General features: G+C 38.6%; 1 protein-coding gene across 1 annotated transcript; it reads left to right on the forward strand.

The window, feature by feature from the left end:
- The first annotated feature begins 1,358 nt into the window (after nucleotides 1-1,358).
- On the forward strand, nucleotides 1,359-23,577 carry LOC133271470 (uncharacterized). Its single transcript, XM_061457536.1, has 6 exons — nucleotides 1,359-1,802; nucleotides 11,463-13,270; nucleotides 15,657-15,742; nucleotides 16,135-16,180; nucleotides 17,762-17,954; nucleotides 22,764-23,577. The coding sequence occupies exons 1-5, from the start codon at nucleotides 1,705-1,707 to the stop codon at nucleotides 17,920-17,922; spliced, it is 2,199 nt and encodes a 732-aa protein (XP_061313520.1). The 5' UTR covers nucleotides 1,359-1,704; the 3' UTR covers nucleotides 17,923-17,954; nucleotides 22,764-23,577.
- The last annotated feature ends 475 nt before the right edge of the window (nucleotides 23,578-24,052 follow it).

Below are 24,052 nucleotides of genomic sequence, written 5' to 3' on the forward strand. Positions count from 1 at the left end.
GTGGAAGATAAAAAGGTTTTAGAAAGACTCATTTTATTTACTCTATATTACCTTAAGCCATAATAAAGTGATAAAATTTCTTGCTGCTTTATGTAAAACTCACAATGTGTTAAGGTTTGACAAAAAAGAGCAGATTATTGAAAGTTGATATTATATCTGTTGGTACCTTCCATCTTCAGTTTTTAAAGGAAATAGATTTAATTTTTTAGCAATATTTAATTGATATTTAAGTTTTCTTTAACTGAAATCTGTATTTAAATATAAACAAATTCATGGTGTTTTAAAATGATGCAGCACTTTTGAGCTGTATTTTTAATAAATTATTGGTATTTTTTATATGCAAAGCATGTTGTCGGTATTTGCAAAGGACACAACAAAAAATGAATGCTTTGCTTTGCAACTTGGCACTGTATCAAACATTTCTTGTAAACTGCTTAATTTATAAAGCCATATTCCAAGGTAAGTACAATGACATGGTAGGTGAAAACATGGTGGAATTACTGTCTGTGTAACATATTTTTGTTTCGTGGTATATTAATATTTCATGTGGATATGACAGTCATGGTCATACATACATCTCAAAAGTTTTTTACACTGCACTGTTTATATGTAAAATAATAAAATAATGTGAAATACCTATCACAGGTATTTGGATTAGTCCTGCTTTCTCACAAACAAGGAAAATTACTTATTTTGTCAAAAAGGATGTACCAGAAATGTAGGAGTCTGCTGTTCAGTGAGTTGGTGGGGGTTAAAAATTTTGACTGTCTGGCATAGTTTTTTAATAACCTTTGATGATGATGATGATGAACCTAGAATGAAGGTATCCCGTTGTTTCAGATTTTTAGTAAATTGCTAGCTAGTTTGTTACACTTCATGAAATGGTATCAGAATTATTTTTTTTTTTTTTAATGCAACTAATACATAGAACCTAAAAGTTAGAAGTTGCGTTCGTATCTTGCTGCGTGCTTCAGACCAGTAAGATGTTTGGTAAGTAAATTTAAGCAGTATAGTTAAGATGTTCAGCTGTAGTTTAAAGATCTTATTTTTTGAAGCATGAAATTTAAATGAGAATAAATTTGCAGGACATGCATAATTTGGGTCATATAGCTGTCCAGTTAGCATCAGCTATATAAGCTTGCATACTGCTAGAGGGAATAAGCAGTTCTAGTTTTACTGCTTTGTCTAAACTGCTGCTTCTGTTTGATTAGTTTACTTCCTGTATTATCAGAAGTTTCCATCAGCCTTGTCTTTGATGAATGACTTAGTTTTCTTATTTTTCTTTTGGAAAGGAAAAACAAGGAGAAAAAAAAAAAGGAAACAAGCAAAGTTTAAAAAAAATAACAAAACAACCTAAAAAACCCTACCACTCCAGCACCAAACCGCAGAAGAACTATAGTGTTGGGTTTGGCTGCGATAGAGTTAATTTTCTTCACAGTAGCTGGTATGGGCTATGTTTTGGATTTGTGCTGGAAACAGTGCTGATAATTCAGGGATGTTTTCATTTTTCCTGAGCAGTGCTTACACGCAGCCAAGGCCTTTTCTGCTCTTCACACTACCCCACCAGTGAGTGGGCTGGGGGTGCACAAGGAGTTGGGAGGGGACACAGCCAGGAGAGCCGACCCAAGTGATAGCCCATACTATGTGGTGTCATGCTCAGCATATAAACCAGGGGGAAGAAGAAGGAAGAAGGGGAAACGAGGCATGTTTGGCGTGATGGCATTTGTCTTCCGAAGTAACCGCTACAAGCGATGGAGCCCTGCTGTCTGGAGATGGAGACATCTGCCTGCCGATGAGAAGTGGTGAATTAATTCATTGCTTTGCTTTGCTTTGCTTGTGCATGGCTTTTGCTTTACCTATTAAACTGTCTTTATCTCAACCCTTGAGTTTTCTCACTTTGAATTTTCTGATTCTGTCCCACATTGGACCCAGGGATTAGTGAGTGAGCAGCTGTATGGGGCTTAGTTGCTGGCTGGGATTAAATTATGACAACATAATGTGACACTTTTTTGTATAAACTTTTTAATGTGTGATGTTAAATGAGGTCCTATGAGGAATTCTGTTCTTGTGCATATGTCCTCTTTAGGTTCATTTAATCTAGCTTACCATACTGCATAATTTTTCTTAAGCTTTTTGTCTTTTAAGAGGAAAACCAATATTTTATCTTTTGTAATCTATCTCTTGAAACCTTCTGCAGAGTGGAGTGTTTCTCTGCTAATAGAACTGAAAACTAGGCTGCGATGAGTTCCATAACATTTATGTTTGGGTGGTTTGTGTCTGTCTTCCCTGATGGACTTTAGACTGTGTCAGTATTTTCTTCTTTGAGCTGGACAATTGGATTCATTTTTAGTGGATTAGAAAAATAAATACTTTAATATTTTTATGTTGATGTGTGTTACCTGTAGTTTTAACTGCTGCTTCCTCCTAGCAGCTGAGGTTTTGGGGAGAAATGTTTTCCCTTTGTTGGTACATGGTGAAGATGAGCTGCCAAGGTCCATGTTGAGAATTGAGAGTTTTCCCTGCAAAAGAACAGGGATATGTATTACAGTTCCCAGTAGAGAGCAATAAGAAGACATAGCGTTGAAATGCAGTTCATGAATTTGAAATTAAGTGCACTCAATTTAAAAGTGATCAGATGTTTCACATACATAGATGAGATGTGGAAATATTTCACTTCAGTGTTTCTGCAGTGGTCCTTTCTCTTTTCAGTGTTCTGTGCTCTCACCCTTTTGAAATAAAAGCAAGAGCAGAGATTAAAGCTCTTTAGTAATAATCTCCTAGGTGTGATAATTTCCTACTTGTATGTCAATTAATTTGGGATTTATTTTTTTAATAGGCTCATTGCTTGAATTTAGTTGTTAATCGTCTTTTTTAGAGTTCACAGAAAAATATGTGAAAGCACAGCTGGTCATTTAAATATTTCAAAGATAAAGTAGTGAGAAATACGGTTTGTCAAGGCCAGATCATTGCAAATTTGTCTAACTTATTTCTGTAGTAACAGAGAAACAGCAAGTGGTGTTTTTAGCTTGAGATAGCCTGTCAATGTCATTCTAGCTAAAGAATAATAAAAACATTGAAGTATTGCACCTGGAATGGGTCTTTGCAGTTTCCTTTGAGCTGATAATGCTGCTGCTTCATTTCTCAGGCTGGCAGGCAGTCCTTGACCATTTCATGTACACCATACTGATACATATATTCTGTTGTAGCAATGCCATCTTATACCAAGTCAGAATATCGTATCCATAGAGTATTTTTTTGTTGTACTTGCAGTCTTTTTAGTGATGTTAAATATTTTTATTTTTTGGGTTGTTAATCAAATTCAGTTTTTCCTTTGTGGTCCATGAAACTGATATTAGGGCGGGCAACTGCTTTATAATAGTGTGGGTCATCCTGCTTGTCCTTCTAAAGTATTTTCCTGATACTAACTCTCAGGTATTCTCAGACTTTATGGAAACATAGTAGAAAAATGTTTTGTATGCCTGCATGTTGTTTAACTATGGATTTAAAAAAGCACAAATTCTTTAGTGGATGCTGTTTAATCTCTTAAATGACTAACAGACAAGAAGTGCTGCTTTAGCTGACTGAATAAACATTTGTTTATTCGGAAGGGGTTTATTGTATCATTTACAAACAAGTCTTAGTCATGGGCCTATAATGCAGTTTGGCTGTTACTTTATTCATTATACTTCTATTTTTTTTTATTTCTTCATCAGCTGTGGCTTTTAGTAATCTATACTATAGATTGTAGTAATCTGTAAAAAATTACTGAACAGCTTATCCCACATCTTTCTCTTAACCATGAAGAGTTTCTGAAAGCTCATGAACCTGACTTAAGAGTGGATTAACTATATTACTTTCTCCCCATTTAGTGTTTTTCCCAACAATTCTCCTGTATTGCTGATAAGGTGAATATACTGCTTCACAGGGGTCTTGAGAGCATAAGTAGATATCACATCTCTTACCTGAAGCAAGACAGGTATACATGTTTGAGCTTCATCTGCAGCTCTTTGCAGCTGTTCAGTATATCACTAAATATTCAGCGAGGTATACCTGGTAGCATTTTAAAACTATTTTCACTTTATGAAAACTGCAGTTAGAAGACTGTACTTACGGCTGTGCAGCAAAATTGCATTATATATAGGAGTATAAATGGAATTCTCTGTGTATGTGTATTCTTCTATACATTCTTCTATGTATAGAAGATCCAAAGCGGTGTTTCATTCTGTTTTGTTCCAGCAGTCTAGACTGAGTTCTTGTTTCTAATAATGAATACTTAGATTAAGTTCATAATGCTGCCCTTTTTGGCCCTAAGTCTTGAGGAGCAAGATACTTAACTATGATTTAACTTTTCTGCTGCTCTGTAGGGAACTGAGCTTGTAAATAGATTAAATAAGTTTGTGTATTGCCTCATTAGTTTGTGTTGCCTTTGAAAGTGTCAAGCTTTGAGCTCGCTGGTATGTGGAAGATGTGACATATTGGAGTGAGTTGAGCAGAGGGTGGTCAGGGCTTTGGAGCACCTGATACACAAGGAGAAACTGGGAGAAACAGATTGTTCAGCCTAAAGAAGAGAAACTAAGACAGCTTTAATGCTGTCTTCACCTACCTAGTGGGAGAGGATGAAGATGGAGCCAGGCTCCTCTTAGATAAGAAGCAATGGGTAGAGGTTGCAACACAGGAAATTCCAATCAGATATGAGGTTGTGTATTCTCCATCGTTGGAGTATTCAGAGCTTGCCTGGGTAAGGTGCTGAGGAATGAGATCTCAGTTGGTATTGCTTTGATCAGGGGCTGGACCATGTGATATCTAGAGGCTCTCTCTGACATAAATTATTCTATTCTAATGAATATAGTGCGAGCAGTGTCCAGAATATCAGAAGAGTTATCAGAGAAGACTTCAAAATCACTAACAGAATTGCTGCCTGGTTTCAGGGTGTCAGATGCAGGCTGGAATTAATACAGCAGGACGTGATTCTCTTCTTACTCTCAAGTGGGCACTAAGTTTCTGGCATTAACTGTTACAGCAAAACTGGCTGTACTGTTTGTTTTGTTTGTTTTGTTTATTTTGTTTCATAGCTATATTGGAACAGTTGCTTACAAGCTCCTGACAATGCCTTTAGCTGATGCCCCTTTTTCTCCCTCAGACAGTGTCTGTTACCACTTGTCTGTTGTTAAGTTGTATTGTCTTCCCAGACTTCGAAAATTCTGGCATTTGTTAGTGCTTATCTAAAGTAGTCCTTTATTTTCTGTCCAAAGACAGAATTCTGTTGATGCTATATATCAGAATTGAAAGACAGTTTTCTGCAGCTGTTCATCTCCAACACTCAAGGAATAATGCAGGCCTGTTTTGTAAAAAGTAATAATCTTTAGGGGATAATTCATTGTGTCACTTGCGAATCTTTAGTCCTTGTGGTGAAAGATGTTTAAAAGGGAAACGAGTCAATGCCAAGGAGTAATACACAGTGATAGTAAGTAAAAGCTGGATACCAGTATGACAAAGTGTGACTGAGATGTGTTGAAAAGATGTAATACCCTCCGGAGAATGCATGTTATAATTGAATGCTGTGCATCTCTGTTTCATATAGCATTTGAGAATGAGTGCAATACCTGGAGCAGATGTTCTGAAAAGCAACATTGTCTGTGGTTACAAGTATTTAAATTTCAAAATTGTTATCATCTAAGTTAGATGCTGGTTACTTAAATAGCTACTGATACTGTTTTATTTACTGTTTTCCTCTTTAACTTTCCCCGTTTTCCGCTTATTCTTGAATTGCATCTTTCACATCTGTCTGATGTGAGTGCTTTGTGCTCAGTTACAATTGTCTTCATAACTCTGAATCCATCTCCCTGTTTTCTTTTCTTCCTTAACTATAAACTTGTGTGGAGAGCTGCACCTTATGCTGATTTAAAAACTGAATCTGTGTATTTCTCTTCCCCTCCCTTCTTCCCCCCCCCCCCCCCCCCGCTATCCTTTTGAATGTTTTTCTTGTTCTGCTGAAAGTACAATTTTTCTGTCATACCATCCATTTTCCCATGTTCCTTTTTTTTTCTTAGCCTCATTAAGTTTGCAGCAGCCTCTTGTTTTTTTGGAAGTTGTACTTTTGCTCCCAGAATTATGGTCTGTGCTTTGGTGGATACTTAATTACACGTCTTTTCTCCCGATTTTTTGTTGATTTAGACCACTTTAATTCATATCCTTTGCCTCATATCCACATATGCAATAGTGCTGTAGTTAGTGAAAAACTGAGACTGATAATTGTCTGGGAAGATGGAATTCTTCTATCCTGGGATTTTTTGAAAGTGTTCCTTAAAATCTCATCTATAAATGTCTTTATATCAATAGAAAATTATGGAGCATTGCTGCAGAGCAGATCATAACAACCTTTATTGATTAGTGCAAGTTAGACTATAGTTCCTATTTCTCCACACTGCTTCTCAAAGTTGCATATTTCATGTCTAGCCTGGATTAATTTCAATCAGGTTGTCTTCATGCTTGAGCTGGTATCATCTAAGTAGTAGAACTGATATCAAACTTGACAAGATGAGTTATGCTGTACTTCCAGTGCATAACACTGGCATGTGTGTCCATCACGATCTCTTCAAGACTAAACACTGATGGAGAGAACTTAAATGAGAATTGATTCTGTGAGCCTTCACAGGTGAGAAAGCTGATGATAAACCTGCAGTTTCTTCTCTGTATTGTAAGTACATCCCCTCAGGTTGGATTCAGATCAATTGTAGCATTTCACTTTGTCCTTTTTTCTTCTTTTCCTCCTTAACCTGCTTTTTAATACTGAGCAATACTTAATGGTGCAAAGAAATGCAGTAAAACAGAAAATGGTGTTTTTTCTGTCGGCATCCATCAGTACCTTTAGTGCTGTTTTTTTACTTTTTTATTCTACTTGTTTTTTCTGGTTAGAATTTTGGACTGTGTCAGGCAAGAGAGATTTGTGGCACCTACAAGAGGTTGAAAGCAGATTTTGAGTTGTTTCACTTGTTCAGGAAGTAGACGTTTGGTACTGGCCACAAGCATATTCAGTGAGTATGTACACATGTATCAGTCAGTATATTCAGGATTTATTTCCTTAGTGTCAACCAGCATATTGTATGACTAAGGAGCTGAAATAGGAGATTGGATCTTTCAGTCAAAAGACATTTATGACTTCCATGAACCACCTGAAACTTCTTGTGGAATGAACGGACCGTCACTTGAAACTGAATTGCTGTTACAAACACCTCAGCAACTTGGGGATTTTGGTGGGGGGTTTTGTTGAGTGTTTTACTTGGGCATGGGGTTTTTTTGGTTTTGATTTTTTTATTTTGAAAAGTAAAGTGGCTGCACTTTGCCACATTGTTCATTAAATGAACAGCATCTAAAGGCATGCTCTGATCAAACCAACTGTATGTATTCTCTGTCTCCTCTCTAGATCAGTGTCTCTTGTGTCTGGCCTGTAACAGAGCAGCAGTCTGGTGGCTCATTATACATTGCAAGGAGCTGTGTAGACATCAGTCCTGTAGAAATGATAAAGATTGGAGTAGCTCTTCAAATGTTGTGAGAATTAGCCTATTTCGTAAGGCAGTACTTAAATCTCACCACTACTGGCAATGCTGTTGGGAGGCAAAAGAATAATAAATACTGGGTTACTTCAGATCAAATCTAATTAGTAGGATACTTGGAATAGGGAGCATTAATTTAGAACACTGTAATATTCTTACAGGTCACTTATAGTGAGTTTCCTTAAAATGGGCTGTGAGGCAACCCTAATATGTTGCTTTTGAAAGCAGTCACCTCAGTCCTACCCACCACTTCCTTTGTCTTAGCTAGACATTCTGCTTATTGCTCTGGTAAGTTAAATCATCTCAACAACAATAACATGTACTTGCTTTCTTTTGGTGCTGGCTCAGGCAGATAAATCCACCACAAGAAGGTGGTAGAGCCAGCAAAAGACAGATAATGGAAGTGCAAGAGGAATATCTGGAATAAAATCAAGAAAGGTGACAAGGACTGTTCCTTCAGGAGCAATAAACTGCTAAGCTGGATGCTCAGCTGTCTAATGGAATTTCACTTTTCAGGAAACCAAGTAATGCTGACAAGTTATTTTGCATATAATGGTTTGGGTTTGAAGTTTTTTGGGTTTTTTTTTTTTGTTCTTTTTTCAATTTTCTTGATCACCTAGTAGCAATATTTTATTTGGTTTTGAGGAACTGGTCTTTATCACTCATTTCAGTATTAAAACCAAGATATGTAACAAAAAGGCTGGCACCATGACTTTTTTTGTTACTCCAAAATTGTAACTTCATTTTTTGCTCGTTGCTGAAGTTAGGTCACAAAGCATTCAGCAATGCACTTGGACTTACAAGGTGGAAAAAGTGAAGTCTATCCCAGTAAAAACTGTTTTATGTAGGCAGCTCTACTATAATTTTGCTGTTGAAAACCCACTCCAGAGACTTCAGAGATTAATGATGACATGTATTTCTGAAAGAGTATGTACCTCGTTGCTAAATGTCATACAGAATTGCTTTTTATATGTGTTAGTTCCTCTGTATTGCTTGGATATTAGGAATTGGATATTAGGAAAATTTCTTCACCGAAAGGGTTGTCAAGCACTGGAATAGTGGTTGAGTCACCATCCCTGGAGGTACTTAAAAGACACGTAGATGTGGGGTTTAGGGACATGGTTTTGTGGTGGACTTGGCAGTGCTACATTAGCAGTTGGACTCGGTTATCTCTAACTTCTTTCCAACCTAAATGATTCCATGATTCTTTTCTGTATTTCATTATGGCAATGACTGCAGGCATTTTTTGATAGAAGCATACATTAGCCGTGATGTATGTCAGAGCTAAAGTTTGTACAACTACAAATAAATAACTCTGTTCTGGTTTTGCCATTTTCCAGCAAAATGTGACTACTACCTTTAGATTATTTACTTTGCATGTTCCCCCTCAGTAATTGTGAAAGTGCATTTGTTTCTCCAGTAAAGAGTGTCATCTGAGCACTGACTCTTAATCAAGCTGGACAGTGCTATTTTGAGCAGTAGGTTACAACTTTGAACTCACATGTAACAGAGTTATGGCAAAAAGCTTTTAATATTGTCTGAATAGTAGGCTGAGAAAAACAAAAGTGTTGTACAGAAAGGGAATTCCTACATTAATAAAAATAATATTATATGTTTTTCAGACCTGTTTATTAATAACTTCTTTTTTAATTTTCATTTTTTAAAATATATAGCAAAATTTACCTTTTTACTGAAACTGGTACTTTTCTTCTTGACCCATTTGCCTGTGTTGTATGCGTTTAAAAACAACTCACTAGCAAATGCCCCTGTAAAGAAAAGTCTATCTCCATGCTGGTTCTTGAATTTTCTCAGTGTTTGTGTGCCTATGGTTTTACAATAAGGAAAAATCCTCAAAAAGCATGTAGGTGGCCTAAAAGAGGAGGAACTATGAGCAAAATAAAGAAAACTAGTGGAAAAATTGCTTTATTAAATGCACGAACCTTAATATGAAACTGGGCATACCCCAAGAAGGAAATTTTTAGCTATGCCATCATGGTTCATTACAGTGTTTCTTTGGGGTAGTATTTTCCTAGAAGCAGTTGGAAAGTAGATGTTGCCTGGAAAAGTGAAGAATAACAAATTTTCTTATTCTGCTCATCACTTTCCTTTTTTGCTTTAGTCCCGTCTTTAAGAGTTCCAGACCTTTAGAAAACAAATTTTGCTGAATTGCTGTAAAACGTCCATGTCTCCAAACCAAAGAAATGACATGACTGTTATATTTATTATGAACTGTTGAATCTCACTACATAATCAACCTGGACCAACATATGCATTCATTATATTTTGACATGCAACAATTTCAATGCAATAATAACGGTTAATTTCTCTGGATTATCTGGGTGGTTCTTCTCCCATTATTTGGTGGATGTATGTCTGCTGTTCTTGCATTCTGAAGTGAATCCTATCCAGTGTGGTTTTCCTTACTGGTTCAGAATTAATGGGAAGGAGAGGAAATGAATGTCCTGAGTTCTACAATACCTTTTGGTGTGGCTTCCTAGCCTAAGAGGTTCTGTCAGCATTGTACTGAAGGTGTTGTCAGATGTGTCAGGAGTTAGGCACCAGAAACATGCTTGAGTATTAGACAAGTTCACATCCGTCAGTAGCAGCGCAAATTCACGCCTGTGAGAAGTGAGTGATAAGGAAGAGTGTAGCTACAATAATGATACCAAGACTGGAAGAGCAAGCCCATTCCTTTCTAGTGCTGACCTGAGTAAAATTTGGTTGTCATTTCTGTGGGGTTGTTGCACAACAGCACAAGGGCCCCTAGGTACAATACTAAAGTATTCATGGAATTGGTGCACAAGTCTGATGTTTTATTCCCCACTCCATTAAAAACAACTAAAAATGTGACATTTTCTACTTTGCTGATAAGGGGTTTTATGCTTCTTAAAACCAGAGAATTTTCTCTTCTAACCCACTTTCAATATTATAATTCTTGTAGCTGCTGCTTTGTTTGCTTTAGTGTATTGTGTGAAGGACCATCCTGAACAAAGGGTTACAGAAAAGCAGAGAATTACAGAAAAGAAGGAGATTTTTGATATGAAGATTTGCAGTCAAGCTTAGCTTTGAAAATCCCATTTCTTTCTGGAGAGTTTTATAGGGAGAAGTTAGATTTTTTGCACTAGGTTTTTCTTACATGTGCTCATTTCAGGGTTAGCTGGCTGGTGGGCTAACGCCAAGATTTCAGGGAGGTCACCATTAGGGCTACTATCTGTTCAATTTGATGAGAAATGCAGAGAAAAATCCGATGTTCTGAAGAGACATGCAAAACTAATTGTAAATAACTGCCTAAAACTGTGTTAAATCTTCAGTACAGTATTATTGCCAGTAAAATATGAAATATTTTTTCCAAATACGTATGCAGTGACACATAATATTCTGAGCAGTAAATACCTGTTACTGTAGTCACTGTACCCTTCCATTATTCAAATTTTTGGTTAGTATGTTTTGTATTTGAGTAGATAAGTATAGTCAACTGAATCTTAATGGATGAAATTTGCTTACTACATCCTCATTTAGTACCCTTCTGCTCAGCATGGCATTTAATGGAATTTCAGAATAGCAGTTGCTCTTTGGTATCCCTTACTCAAACACCACAAAAGACATCCAGAAACATGTTGTTTGGTCTTGCAGTGATTTGTGATACTTTTGTAAAGCTAAGTTAATGAGATGGCAGCTATGTTTTTAAATTGTTTCAAAATGTTCAGGAGTGTTCTGTATTGTAGGGTGTACATTTATGTAATAAATAGAAAGTTTTATTTGAGATTTGATTTATTTTAAAAAGCAGATGTTCTGTGTTTGATCGTCATATTAACATAAAGTACCTATTCTTCAAATTGGACACAATGCGTTATTACTGACATTTATTTTGCTTTTTAAAAATTTTTTATTATTGTTATTTTCACATAGGGAGACCATTTTAAAGAAAAACCATGGGCACCTGTCTACAAAAGCAAAGCAGAGGGGAAAGCGAAAAAACAAAAAAATTAAAGGTAATCCTACAGAAATCACAAAGAAGATGTTAGGTGGAGCAGCTCATCATCCAGTTCCAGATGACCAGGACACATCAGGAAGTGAAGAGGATTATCTGGAAGAAGAAGACAGCAAATCATTGTGTATATTCAGTGAAGGTCCAGAGGATTCAGTAACAGTTTCTGAAGAACAGCCTAATGGTGATGATGAAAGCCTGAAAGAAGCTGCAGGGGTTTTAAGAGAAGGGTTTCCCATATCTGTGTCTGAGGTCTCAACAATGACCAGCAGCACACTGAAAAATGAATTGCCTGTGGAAAGCGACAGTTCACTTCTAATAGATCTAAAACCTTTTTCTACTGATAACCTATCAAAAAATGCAGTAGATAATGAGGAAACAAACATAGAAAATCTTTGCAGGAGCAGTTTCCTAAAAATAAGCAATGAGAAAAATTCTATCCAGGAAACAGAAGGTGTCTCTGAAGACTGTAACATCCTACTGTTAAGCAAAGAAAACAAACTCAGATCATATCAAAGTACACCTGAACCTGACATGGAAGCTAAGCTGTTAAGTTTAAGTGGTGAAGGGAAAGAAATCTTTCAGTGTTACAATTCAAATATACATGATAATGTGCCTGGTAATAACACAGAGGACACATGTGCAGTAAAAGCAGAAGAGAACAGCTCTAATGCCCAGGCTTTTTTTCCAATTAATTTCCAGTTACCTACTGAGGAATTGCAGCTGGGCTTTGATACACAAGTTTCTCTCTCTTCTTGGTCTGAGAATAAATCTGTAGGTGAACAAAGGCTCCCAAAAATGAGAAAACCTAAACAGACTCATATGAACAGTTCAAAACAGCTAAAATGCCGTTGGTCAAATGAAGGATTGGTGAAGGAAAACCGTCGGGTAACAGTAACTGAGGAGGCTGATAATGTAGTAAGTAATGGTCTGTCAGCACTTGCAGCTGGTGAAGTGCACTTTCATTCCCTGGTGGGAGCCAGGGCCACCTTCATTCAGTGTTCAAGTGAAGTAGATATTCCAAGAAATGATGCTGTACAAATGACATCAAAGAGAAAAAGACACAGAAGAATTGTCAACTTGGCACCAAAGTTCAATCTACCAAGACAGATTGATGGTAGTACAGATGGAGGGAAGGAAGTCCCAATAAAAGATAATGTTCCCCAGAAAAGTGTTCTGGAAGTGGGGAAAAAGAGCTTTCTATGCAAGGACCACAGAGAAGAATGTGAACAGGACCATGCATTGCAGGAATATTCTGCAGCTTTCAGTGGCACCAAGGCAACCTATTCCATGCCTACTTCCGACTCAGATGTTCTGTTACATGGTATTTCTTGCATTCATTTGGGACAGTCTTCTCCTATGCCAAAATATTCCTGCAGAGTTTGTGTGGTTTCCGGGATGAAGAAGGAACAAGCTAGAGCTCTTCAGCAACAGGAGGTAGTTGATAAAACAGAGGGCGAAAGCGAACAAGTTTCTTCAGAGGTTACAAATAGCCGACCAGATATTTTGTCGTCTGTGAAAGTTGTTTCTGAATGTTCCGAAGATTCCAGTATGCTGGCAAGCTGCAGTGAAAACATGCAGGAAGCAGATGACACTGAGCCAGCAGAGGCCTCACAACTCAAAGATAATCAACATGTGAATACGGCATATAATTTTCTGGGACTTCCCTTATCATTAGGATTTGCTTTTCAGCTTGTGCAGCTCTTTGGTTCTCCAGGTCTTCCACTGGGTAATACTATTCTTACTACTCCTATGTGAAAAACCAAAACAAAACAAAAAAACTCAACCCAAAAAACCCACAACCCCCCAAAACCCACAAACGAAAACCAAAACACTCCTGGAAAACCAGAAAACAAACAAACCCCCCCATGATTAAATACTTTATTTTAGGTACCAATTAATCAAATATTAATCCTATGGAAAGGAGTTATTGCTGCCTTGGTGATTATTTGGGGTTTTTTAAATGTAAAATTCATTCTCTCTCAAGGTGCTGTTTGGTTTGGCTTTGTATTTGCAGTCTTTTTAGTTACGAAACCTTACTACTTTAAAGAATGAAGCTCTTCTTGTTTTAATACACCCTACTGTGTAAGACTTTACTGTCTTGATCACAGAACTAAATGAAAACATGGTACAAAATCTGTGCTCTAATACAGAGGTGGCATGGTTTATATTACACCTGGTTAATATGACAATATTCCATTTTCTTTATTTAGTGAAGTTTTAGTTTAAAATCTTGATCCCTTGTCCTATCACAACAAGCTCTGTTAAAAGCCTCTCGCCATCTTTCTTAAAGACCCCTTTTAAGACCTGAAAGGCTGCAATAAGTCTCCCTGGAGTCTTCTCTTCTCTGGGATGAACAGCCCAAACTCTCTCACCCTTTCCTCATAGGAGAGGTGCTCCACCCCTCTGATCATTTTTGCATTATTAAGTGCCACAGTGTTATATACTTGCCTTCCAGAGCTCCAATTGTCATACTTTTACACTTTCATTTAATCATTGTTAGCACTTAAGAAAAATGGCAATCAGTCGTCAAAGGAGTTGTGTGTGGCAACAGTGATTTCCAACTTTTACTACAGGCTAATGTAAGCCTACAGAGCTGTAGCCAGCAACAAGAACAGCCATTTATTTGGAAATCACACTAAGACATGGATTTCCTGTGCATGAAGTTCTGCAAGCTTCCAAATTTAGTCAGTGGAGAAACAGTAACTTTGATTTGGCCAACAAATAGGATTAAAAACCAGACTGTTTTGGGTTTTTTTTTTCAGCACATAGACCTTTACACCTATTGGTTTCAGTTAAAGTTAAGCATGTAGTTTCATATAAGCATTTTTTAGGTGGCAGGTGACTTCTGCCTGTTTATCTGCCCAAACTGACCTCAGGATTCCTTGTTTTTATTGTAAAAATTGGTGGCAATGCTACCTGCAGAATAGTGATGTAAACCACTGGCAGCATTATTCAGCTTGGTGCCCAAAGGACCTGCAAAGCTGCTTTATCTAAACCTGGCACCACACACCAAAAAGCTTGACCTGTAGAGCTCTACTTCAACAGAGCACAGGAGTTCCACTCATGTCCTCTACTGTTACATACAAAACATTTTTCTCCTCCAAACTTGGTGAGTCTTCATAGCCGTGATCTTAAATTTCATCATCTTAGAGGGAGTTGCCCATGACTTGAAAACATGGATCTTCTGAAGGGGGAGTTGAACAGGCAACGCTTGGTAGGTTAGTGAACCAAATGTTGTTCTCCTCCAGGTCAGTAACAGGTGACATTCTTTGGTGTTTAGGTGAGTTTCCTTTGGAAATAATGTTCAAGAAGTACAAACCCACCCCAGCATCTCTCTGAAGCCCTGCCAGGTGTTCGCTGGGGCTTTTTTCATCAAAAATATGCCTGCTGTCTGCAGAAGTTTGTCCGCATTCTGGTTTGACTATAATTTTCCTACAGGTTCAAAAGTTCTTTTCTGTGACCTGTTATCTATTATTTATCCATGTACACATTTAAACTACAGTATTTTACAACACTGGCAATTGCAGTAATTTTTTTTTATTATTATTATTATTTTGGAAGGAAAATTTTTGGTAAACATTTTTAGTTATTTAGAAATGAAAGATTTAGTTACTGACTTGCTTGTATCATTCTCATATAAAATATATTTTAGACTGTTTTCCTACAAAGAATCTCTTTTCAGCTTTTTAAACAGCATTAGAACATTTTAGAATGTTGTGATATTGTACAAATTCCTATAATTCAACGTTTTAAAATGTAAAGGTTGTTACTTAAGTTGCATTTGTTTAATTTGTGGGCTGAAAGCTATTGATTTTTCTTGTTTGCACCCAGTTTTGAGGGAGTATATCAGGGAAACGGAAGTATGGTAGGAAAGTCTTTGCCTGAAAAAAGAAACCAAACCCAAATCTCCTTTCCCCTCCTACCCCTCCTGTGCACTGGCCTTAGATTCTACAAAACCTAAATTTTGAGTTTGCTGCTGGCCCATTTAAATACCGGTGGTGGTTTTTTTTTAAGTCTATATATATAATGTGTGCAAAACTTGTAATTCAGTGATATATTTTGGCTATGAAGAGATCTGAACACTCAACTGCACAAAATATTTTCTCCTGCAGAATCCTTGTTGCCAGATGATTATATAGTTCCTCTTGACTGGAAAGTTTCAAAGATGATCTATTTACTGTGGAAGACCTCTGTGGAGGTACGAATTTTGGGAGATTTTTGAAAGCTTTCCAATATTCCAGGTGTAAAGAGGAATTCTTCGGTTCATAAGCAAGATGATGTTCTTTGCTAGTAAATTTGCTTTGTGGGTTTTTAATACCAGCAATGAGAAGGTGGATGTTTTATGTATTCTTCTAGGTAGAAAGTGGAAACTTACAAATTACTTTTCTCCCCACTGTGACTGTTGCTTTGTGAAGGTTTGTTTTTATTTATGGAGCACGGTAATGTCTGGTAGTGGAAATGAGGAAAATCCTGTAAATACAATGAAATAGTAATTATAAAATAGAGCACGAACCCTGTTCTTCCCCAAAATAACAAATTCTCTTGTCACATACTTTCTTCTTTTCTCTGGATTATTATTATCTATTTTAGGAAAAACAGAAAACAAGCGGATTGCAGAATAGAAACGCTTTGGCCGGTAAGTGTATTCTGTGGTACAAGAACTGTATAAAATACTTCTTGTTCAGAAGAGAGAATAGTTAATGCTGAAGCATATTGAAGGTTTTCAGCACAAATGAGTCATAACACTCTGCTTTGTGCAAAAGCTTTAGGACGTGACAAATGAATTTGTGCCTCCATTAATTGTGCACATAGTATAGCAGAGCTGTGGTCACTGTGTTGCAAGAGCTGAAATTCCTTGGCTTTTCAAGTTTCCCATATGGAATTAATCCAATACTTAGCTCAAGTTTACCTGTTCCAGATCAGAAGGATGTTTTGCATGAAGAAGTCTTAAAGAAAGATTTTATTTCTCTAAAAGGTTGAGCATCTTTGACTTAATTAAATTAAATGATCACTAAAAATTGTCAGCTTGATAATCATAGAATCCCATGTTGGCAGGGACCTTAAGGATCCTCTGGTCCAACCTTTCTGGGCAAAAGAACTGTCTAGACAAAATGGCCCAGCACGCTGCCCAGTTGAATCTTAAAAGTGTCCAACACTGGGGAATCCAGTGGTTCCCATGGGAGATTATTCCAATGATTGATTGTCCTGATTGTGGAAAATTTTTCTCTTGTGTTCAATTGGAATCTCCCTGCACTAACTTTGTATCCATTATCCCTTGTCTATTCCATGTGACTCCTTGTAAAATGAGAGTCTCTGTCTTCTTTGTAGCCACCCTTTAAATACTGGAACATGGTGATCAGGTCTCCCCTGAGCCTTCTTTTCTCAAGGCTGAACAAACCCAGTTCTCTCAGCCTTTCCGCATGTGGCTTCCCAGTCTGTTGATCATCTTTGTGGCTCCAATCTGGACCCACCTGTCCGCATCTTTTTTTATATAGTGGGGACCAAGGCTGAACACATTATTCCAGGTGTGGTCTGAGAAGAAGAGTGAAGTGGGATAACAGCATCGTTGCTGCAGATGCCCTTGATGTAACCCAGCATCCTATTGGCTATTCCACAGCAGCACACTGTTCACTCATACTGAGCTTCATGTCCACCAGGACCCCCAGTTTCCTTTCCACAGAGCTGCTCCCCAGTTCGGAGGTCATGCACTTAAGCAGCATGAGGTATCAGGATACATGGGAAGCTTTGGACTTCTGCTTGCATTAATTCCTGCAGTGTGGACGTTATGGGATAAGGTTGCTGCTTGTCATTTTCCATGACTTCCATATTAGTGTAGTATAATTTCACAAATTCCATAATATGAGATTAGAAATACACAGTAGTAGTTCCATAGAAGCTGATAGGATTTCCTGTCTAAAATAGGAGGGGAGTTGGGTTTTTTTCTTACAAAAGAGAAAAGGATGCTCTTCAGGAGCTGAGAAGAAACCTAAGAGTAGGAAAACACACACACATTTGCTCTCGGTCTCCCCCTGCATCAGAGACAAACCTGAAGGATTTAGTTTATTTTGTAGGCCATTTAGAAGGGAAAATCAAGAACATTCTGATTAAATGAAAGTTTGTTCTAGAAATACTCTATCCTGACATGTTATAAATGCCAGACTACGTAAGATAATTTCAGGTGTCTTTGGCTGCAGTTTATAAGTGATTTATTTTTCAGATGATTTTATTGGTCTTGAAGATACACACAAAAATCACCAAGAGAATCAAGACTCTTCTGAAGCACTTGAAGTAGTGGAGCTGTTTCAAGGGATGATAGAGGAGAACACTGTGGCCTGCACTGGCACTGGCTCTCTGGATGCCGTGTCTCATCAGCCATGACTGACTATATTAAATTCTGCATGATGGAAAAGGTAATCAATCCCCCTGGTGAATGTGTTTCATTCGTGTATTATATTTGACTAAAGAACATTGTTTGTTATAATTTTAAGATGTCTTTAGTCTCATCCAGCTTAGTTGATTTTTTTCTTCAAGTTAGGGTTGAGGGTTGTTTTGGTTCTTGAGGTTTGTTTTAAGCCTGAATGGGGAAAAGAGAAGGCAGCATTGTTATGAAAGGCATTTTTTCTCCAGAATCTAAAACCTGCCTGGTGAAGTGAAAGCAGCAGTCTAGGATGCCTAAGATCTGGGCTGTATTCCCAGTTTGGTTACTGTGGCAATCTGCTGTGAGTCATGTCATCTCAGTCCTATTTTTCTCAACTCTTCAATGTAGTAAGCAGTGCTGACTCCATAAAGGGTCTACCTGTGAAGAGCACTGTATGAGCAATAAAACAGTATTTCACCAAGTTATGACAGTTCTGCATTTCAGCTGGGAATCAGCAGCAGGAGGTCGCAATAGGACTCCATATATTGAAGTCTTAATTTTTCATGGATGTTTTCATTTGGTATGACAAAGTGCACTACTGAGTATTGGAAAGTATTGCAATTGTGTTCATGCTTGGCTTGCGAATTTTTGAAAACTTGGCAAAATTTCTCCAGTTTGCTTATGGGAGATATTCTAGGTAGATCGTGATAGGAAGGAAGGTCTTTTGGATCCAGCAGGAAAATGCTAGCTTAACTTTTCATTGGTGGTTTGTTCCAAGTGGCAAATGGATTAATCTCCAGTTTTAAAACAAGCAGACTGAGGTATGTGGAAACAGAATAACTTGCACTGTGGTCAGATTGAGCCAGAAAAAAAAGAAATCCTGAGGCTTAAATTATTCCCATGCAGACACCACAGGACTGCTGGAAGCTCATCCACGTGAGGTCTGGCCAGGGGTCTGTCTCCCGGTGTCCTGTGCCTGACCTGAGCATGAGTCAGTGGCTGGAGGAGGAGTCACAGATATGTTCTGTGCTGGGACAGTTACAAAAGCAGAAGTTGACGTTTTAGAAGGCTTCTTAATTTTCAGGGTGGAGGCTCATGACAGAAGTAAAGTAGTTGAATAGTTTGGGATGGAATTGAAACCTCTTGACTGGGGGTTGATTTGATTATACGTGTTTTTATATCATTGATGACAAAAATGACATTGGAGGTCACTTGCTGATTAGCCTGTACCAACTACCGATGTAGGAAGGTGAGGGGAGTCTCTGAACCGCACAGTACCAACAGCACTAATCTCACAAGGTGCTGTCAGCACAGATCATTAACAACATCAAGAACATCTGGTAGCAGTATTTTACATAATCAAGCACTAAAGTATTTGGTAAGCAAATAAAAAAATATTTTCACCAAATGCTTTGTCCTGTTTCAGCCACAAATTATTGAAAGTTACTCATTTGTAATAATGCAGATGTGAATGCTCTACAGGCAAGGATTTGCTTGTGATACTCACTGGCTGTCGCAGTGTGGATTTGTAACCAAAGTTACTACCCAGAATTATCCAGGTTTATTAAAATGTTTGTATGCTAAAGAAACAAGCTCAGAGAGCTCTGTTCAATTCCCTGAGGAAAACTGTGATTAACCTGGAAATTCTTTCCTTTGTGTGCTGTCTTAGTGTGTCCTGTGCATTTGTGAGCCAGCCGCTGACTGCTGCTCTGTAATGAAGCGTCGTTAAACCCCAGTTTGTAACATGACGTTGCAGTCTAATACTCTACTGGACTGGCTTATGTTAGCCCTAGGGAACCTAGAATTAAAGCAATGTGTACTTTGCCATGAAAAAGGACTCCCAGTCATTTTTATTTTTTTTTCTTTTTAAAAGAAGGCACTGCATGCTCTGTGCAGAAGGCCTTGGCAATGAAGATCTGTGCTGAGATGGGGTGACTAACCTGGAAGTCCCTGCTGGCAGATGAAGCCTGTGTAAGGGTTGATTGCCCTGGTCCCAACCTCCTTGCAGCAGCTTTGGTGCTCAGCAAAGCCTTTGACTTGGGAGTGCTAAACTGGCTAGGGCTCTGTGTTGGGATGAGAAGTTAGTCAGGGGTTTTGGGGGGGGGGTGTTTGGGATTGCTTTGGGTTTTTTGTTTTTTTAGTTCACCATCTGAAATGAGTCAGGGAAAGTCCTGAAGGCTGTTGGAGAAAGAGGATGAGACACCAGAGCCTGGATAGTTTTAGGCTGCTCTGGAGCTGTGGTTTTGCCTCAGGCCAAGCTGTTGTGATGGCTCACTGCCACAGACAGTGGAGTGGGAGGTACCCCTCCTCCCAGCCCTGTGCCAGTTTTCAGCTCCGGCACTTCCTGGCTGGCATGAAGGCTACAATTTCACTTGTTAACACCAGAGGAAACAAATGGATTGTTTTCTTCTGGGCTGGCAAATTTAGATAAGACTCTGCATGGTCCAACTCAGCGCTGAAGCTCTGGGACCAGGGAGCAGACGGGGTGCTGCTGCTGCAGATGTGCAGTCAGCCCTGATACCAGGGACCACGTATCGTGTGATCATGCCTTCAGATGAAAGACTGGTTTTAAGCTTATACAAACGTTCCCCAGAGAAGCTGTGGCTGCCCCATCCCTAGGAGTGCTCAAGGCCACGCTGAATGGGGCTTTGAGCAACTTGGTCTAGTGGAAGGTGTCCCTGCCCGTGGCAGAGGGGTTTGAACTAGGTGATCCTTAAGGTCCCTCCCAACCCAAACCAGTCTGTGATTCTATGATAAATATTAGGATTTTTTAATTAGAAAAATTAAAAAGAAATATTCAAAAAGCAAAACACATTTCTTAGGGTTTTCAGTTGACTCATGCTTACTGTCAGGCACAGGATACCAGGTGATGCAAACCCTTGGCCAGACCCCAGGTGGGTATTCTAGCAGTCCTCTGAAGTCTGCATGTGTAATTGCTGTAAAAGGAAGGTGTGCTTTTCTGGCCAATAATGCCCCTGCTTTCGAGGGATAAGGTTGTATTTCCTCACCACAAAATCATTCTCTTCTGGTTGCTGATAAAGCAGACTTGCCAAGAATGATGTCCCAGAGTGGCTGTAAAACTGCTCCAGTGAACAACTATAAATGTTGAAATGGATTTGATTTCATCAAATGTCTGGGGGGAGGAAAAGTAAAAAAGCTGAGGCATTCCTTCCAAAAGCTTTTAAAGTCATGGAAAATAAATGCAGACCTGGTATGATCACTTCAGTCCCTTTAGATTGGAAAATAAACTAAGCAGTACTGGCCAAGTGTAACTTAATCTGTTAGTCAGATGATCATGCTTCTGTATTCATGTTCTGTAAGGGTGGTTTTATTTAAATGGCAGAATGAACAGTGTTGGTGTTCCTCTGTGAAAACACAAGGTTGACCTCAAGTTGTTGTGAGAGCTCCTTGTAGTTTCATTGGCAGCACATCAGCATTTGTTCTGGAGATTAAGCAAGAAATCCAGGGTTAAAAAACGCTGAGCTCAGTGAAAACAGCATTATTTCGGTGACTGCCAGTTCTCCTTAGAGAAGGACTCATGAGTGCCAGGTGCTGTACAAATGCAGAATAAGAAGACAAAACCCAGTGTCAGTTTAATCATTTATCTGCAGGACTACTGCAGAATAACTGTTGGTATGTTTCTTTGTGAAGTGTAGCAGTCAGTAACTCCCTGCAGGAAGACTTCCTCCACAACAGCCCGATCAGGCTGTGGTTTTGATGAAATGAATCTCTTCATGACATGTATTACTGCTCCTCCTTTCCCTGGCTGGGCTATTCCCATCACTTCCCTTAGCTGGACGTGATGCTTCAGCAGCTAGGCTGAGGCAGTTCAGCTCAATCATCCAGTGCATAGAGGCATCCAGAAAGTTTTCAGCCTGGACCAGTGAGCTGAAACAACTTTTCCTTGAGCCGTGTGATCAGCAGGACACATGCAAAGGAGCAGGAACATACAGCTGGGACAGGAAGGACAGTCTTTTGGCAAGGATGTCATGTGGGACAGTGTTGAATGCTTTGTACAAGTCCAGGCAGACAACATCAACTGCTCTGCCTCCACCAAATTGGTCAGGCGTGATTTGCCCTTAGTGAAGATATGTTGGCTGTCACCAACCATCCCATGGCCAAATCTCTTCTAGTTGCTACTTTGATACAATGATAATAAAAAAATAGTTTCTCTATCCTTTGACATTTAGCCACTAATTAAAAAAATGAAAAAAAAAGGACATGAAAAAGTGCACAGAATTGTGACCAGAAAACCTCACCTGCCTTTCACAGTGCTCACCAGGAAAACCCGGCCTACAGTTTACTTAAGCAGACAGTACAACTACCAGGGTGGGTAAGAGCTGCCCAGAATGGTGTTTCTGGAGCTCTCAGACAAGAGTAACCATCAGGCTCTCCTGGTGGCTCCCATGAACTGCATAACTTGGAGGCCTGTGAGGTCCCAAGTAAATGTAAGGGGAAAGACTTGCAACACAACAAAACAATTATAGGATGTAGCTATGCTATAGTGGTATCAGTTGAAAAGCTATTAATTATATAATGTTTGTGACATGTAGAGGAAAAAAAATCCACTGTTACTCTTCTCTTTATTTTTCAGCCTTGAGATTGCTACATCCTTACTGTCTAGTTTTGACATCCAAGTTTTCATTTCCATTCTTGCATTTATTTTCCTTTTGCTTTCCATCACCTGCTTCCTCTCCATTCTTTTAACTTTTTAAAGAAATAACCAACAACTGAGTATGAGAAAGACTTTTAAAAGTATCAGACAGGTGAACTCTTCTCAGTCAGATTTGCAACCATTGAAGTCTTTCTGCAGTCTGTGCTGTTGTGGTATTTCAGCAGAATCTGCTATTTTTTCTTTCAGAAACTTCTCACTTTGATTGCACCATGGAAGGACTTCAGTTGGCCACTGAAAATTTTAAACGTGAGGAGTAACCTGGAAGGAAGAAAAACACTGTAGATTCTTGGCATGAATCTTTGGCCACCTTCTCCACAGCCCCCTGACAGCAATCTCTCTGTCCACGTGTGAAAAGTCAAAATTGAGATAACTCTGTTGTGTGTGCCATAGGGTCACTTTCTGAAGCCCTTTGGGATTTATACCTTCTTAGTACATCCTTGAGTGTAGTACAAAAAGATTGAGATAAGAAACCTGTAAGCAGAAAGGAGATGTCTGTCAGCATGAGGTGTGAGCTTCAGACTCTGGTATTTAATTCACTTGTATCAGGATCCAAGATGTTGCCACATCAGCTGGTACACGAACTGGTAGTGATGCCTACCTGCAGGGAAAGGTGCCTGTTATGTGTCTTACCCTACTTCTGCTTTTTATCCTGCCAGTCATAATCACACCCCAGTCTGTTTACAACCTCAGGTGGAATGTTTTCATCAGTAACTCCTATTCTTTCACCCAGAGGTGCACAACTTACCACTTTTTCTCCTAAAACTAGGCTTAGTGGTTCCCTTCAACTAGACTTATTTGGGACTATAGAAATAAGGAGAAAATTCACTATAGATCTGGTTCAGACACATTGGAGGTGAGGTGCATATGGTTTGTGGTAGATTGATAAGCCTTATAAGCACTGGTAATGAGTGATTTGATATTTCTGTTAGTAGTATTGCTTTTGCCATTTTTTACTTAAATTCTTATGATTTAAGCCTGAAGCAGTTGCTTCCTCTTTTTTTTTTTCTTTAATATTGTGGTTTTCCCCTCAAAATTAAGCAGTGTTCATTCCTCAGCTAGAACAGTAACCTTACTAACAGCAATTCTGTTACTGAGGAAATTGTCCCAGTAACATGAGTATTGATTTCCAGGGGGAGATGGGTAGCAGAAATGAATGAACCCCTGACAATAAAATCTAAAATTTTGCTTATGGAAATGTCTATGTAAGGCCTACACAGATATCAGGAAAGCTGGAAATTCTTACATGTGCAGGGTGAGCTAAACTAGTTAGGTGATGAATTTAATCCCATGAAAAATCATGAGTGCTTGTGGAAATAGCAAGTAAAGTAGGTGAGACAGGCAATAGAGAATGGAGGGAGGTGAAAGGACAAATGGAATTACACCTAGTTAATTAATCAGAAAGAGCAACCTTTGTCAACTGAGACCTGCATAAGGCTGGAAATTACTTTGTAGTGAGAGCGAGTGATAGAAAAGAC

This window comes from Pezoporus flaviventris, unplaced genomic scaffold (assembly GCF_033815535.1).
Source record: "Pezoporus flaviventris isolate CSIRO_AGI_PZ_B2104156 unplaced genomic scaffold, CSIRO_AGI_Pfla_v1 ptg000025l, whole genome shotgun sequence".
NCBI classification, from domain to species: Eukaryota; Metazoa; Chordata; class Aves; order Psittaciformes; family Psittacidae; genus Pezoporus; species Pezoporus flaviventris.

Coding starts and splice junctions, on each gene's coding strand:
- LOC133271470 (XM_061457536.1), top strand. CDS start 1,705: ATGTTTGGCGTGATGGCATTTGTCTTCCGAAGTAACCGCTACAAGCGA. Junction 15,743..16,134: donor TGTGGAAGACCTCTGTGGAG/GTACGAATTTTG, acceptor TATCTATTTTAG/GAAAAACAGAAAACAAGCGG. Junction 16,181..17,761: donor GAATAGAAACGCTTTGGCCG/GTAAGTGTATTC, acceptor TTTATTTTTCAG/ATGATTTTATTGGTCTTGAA.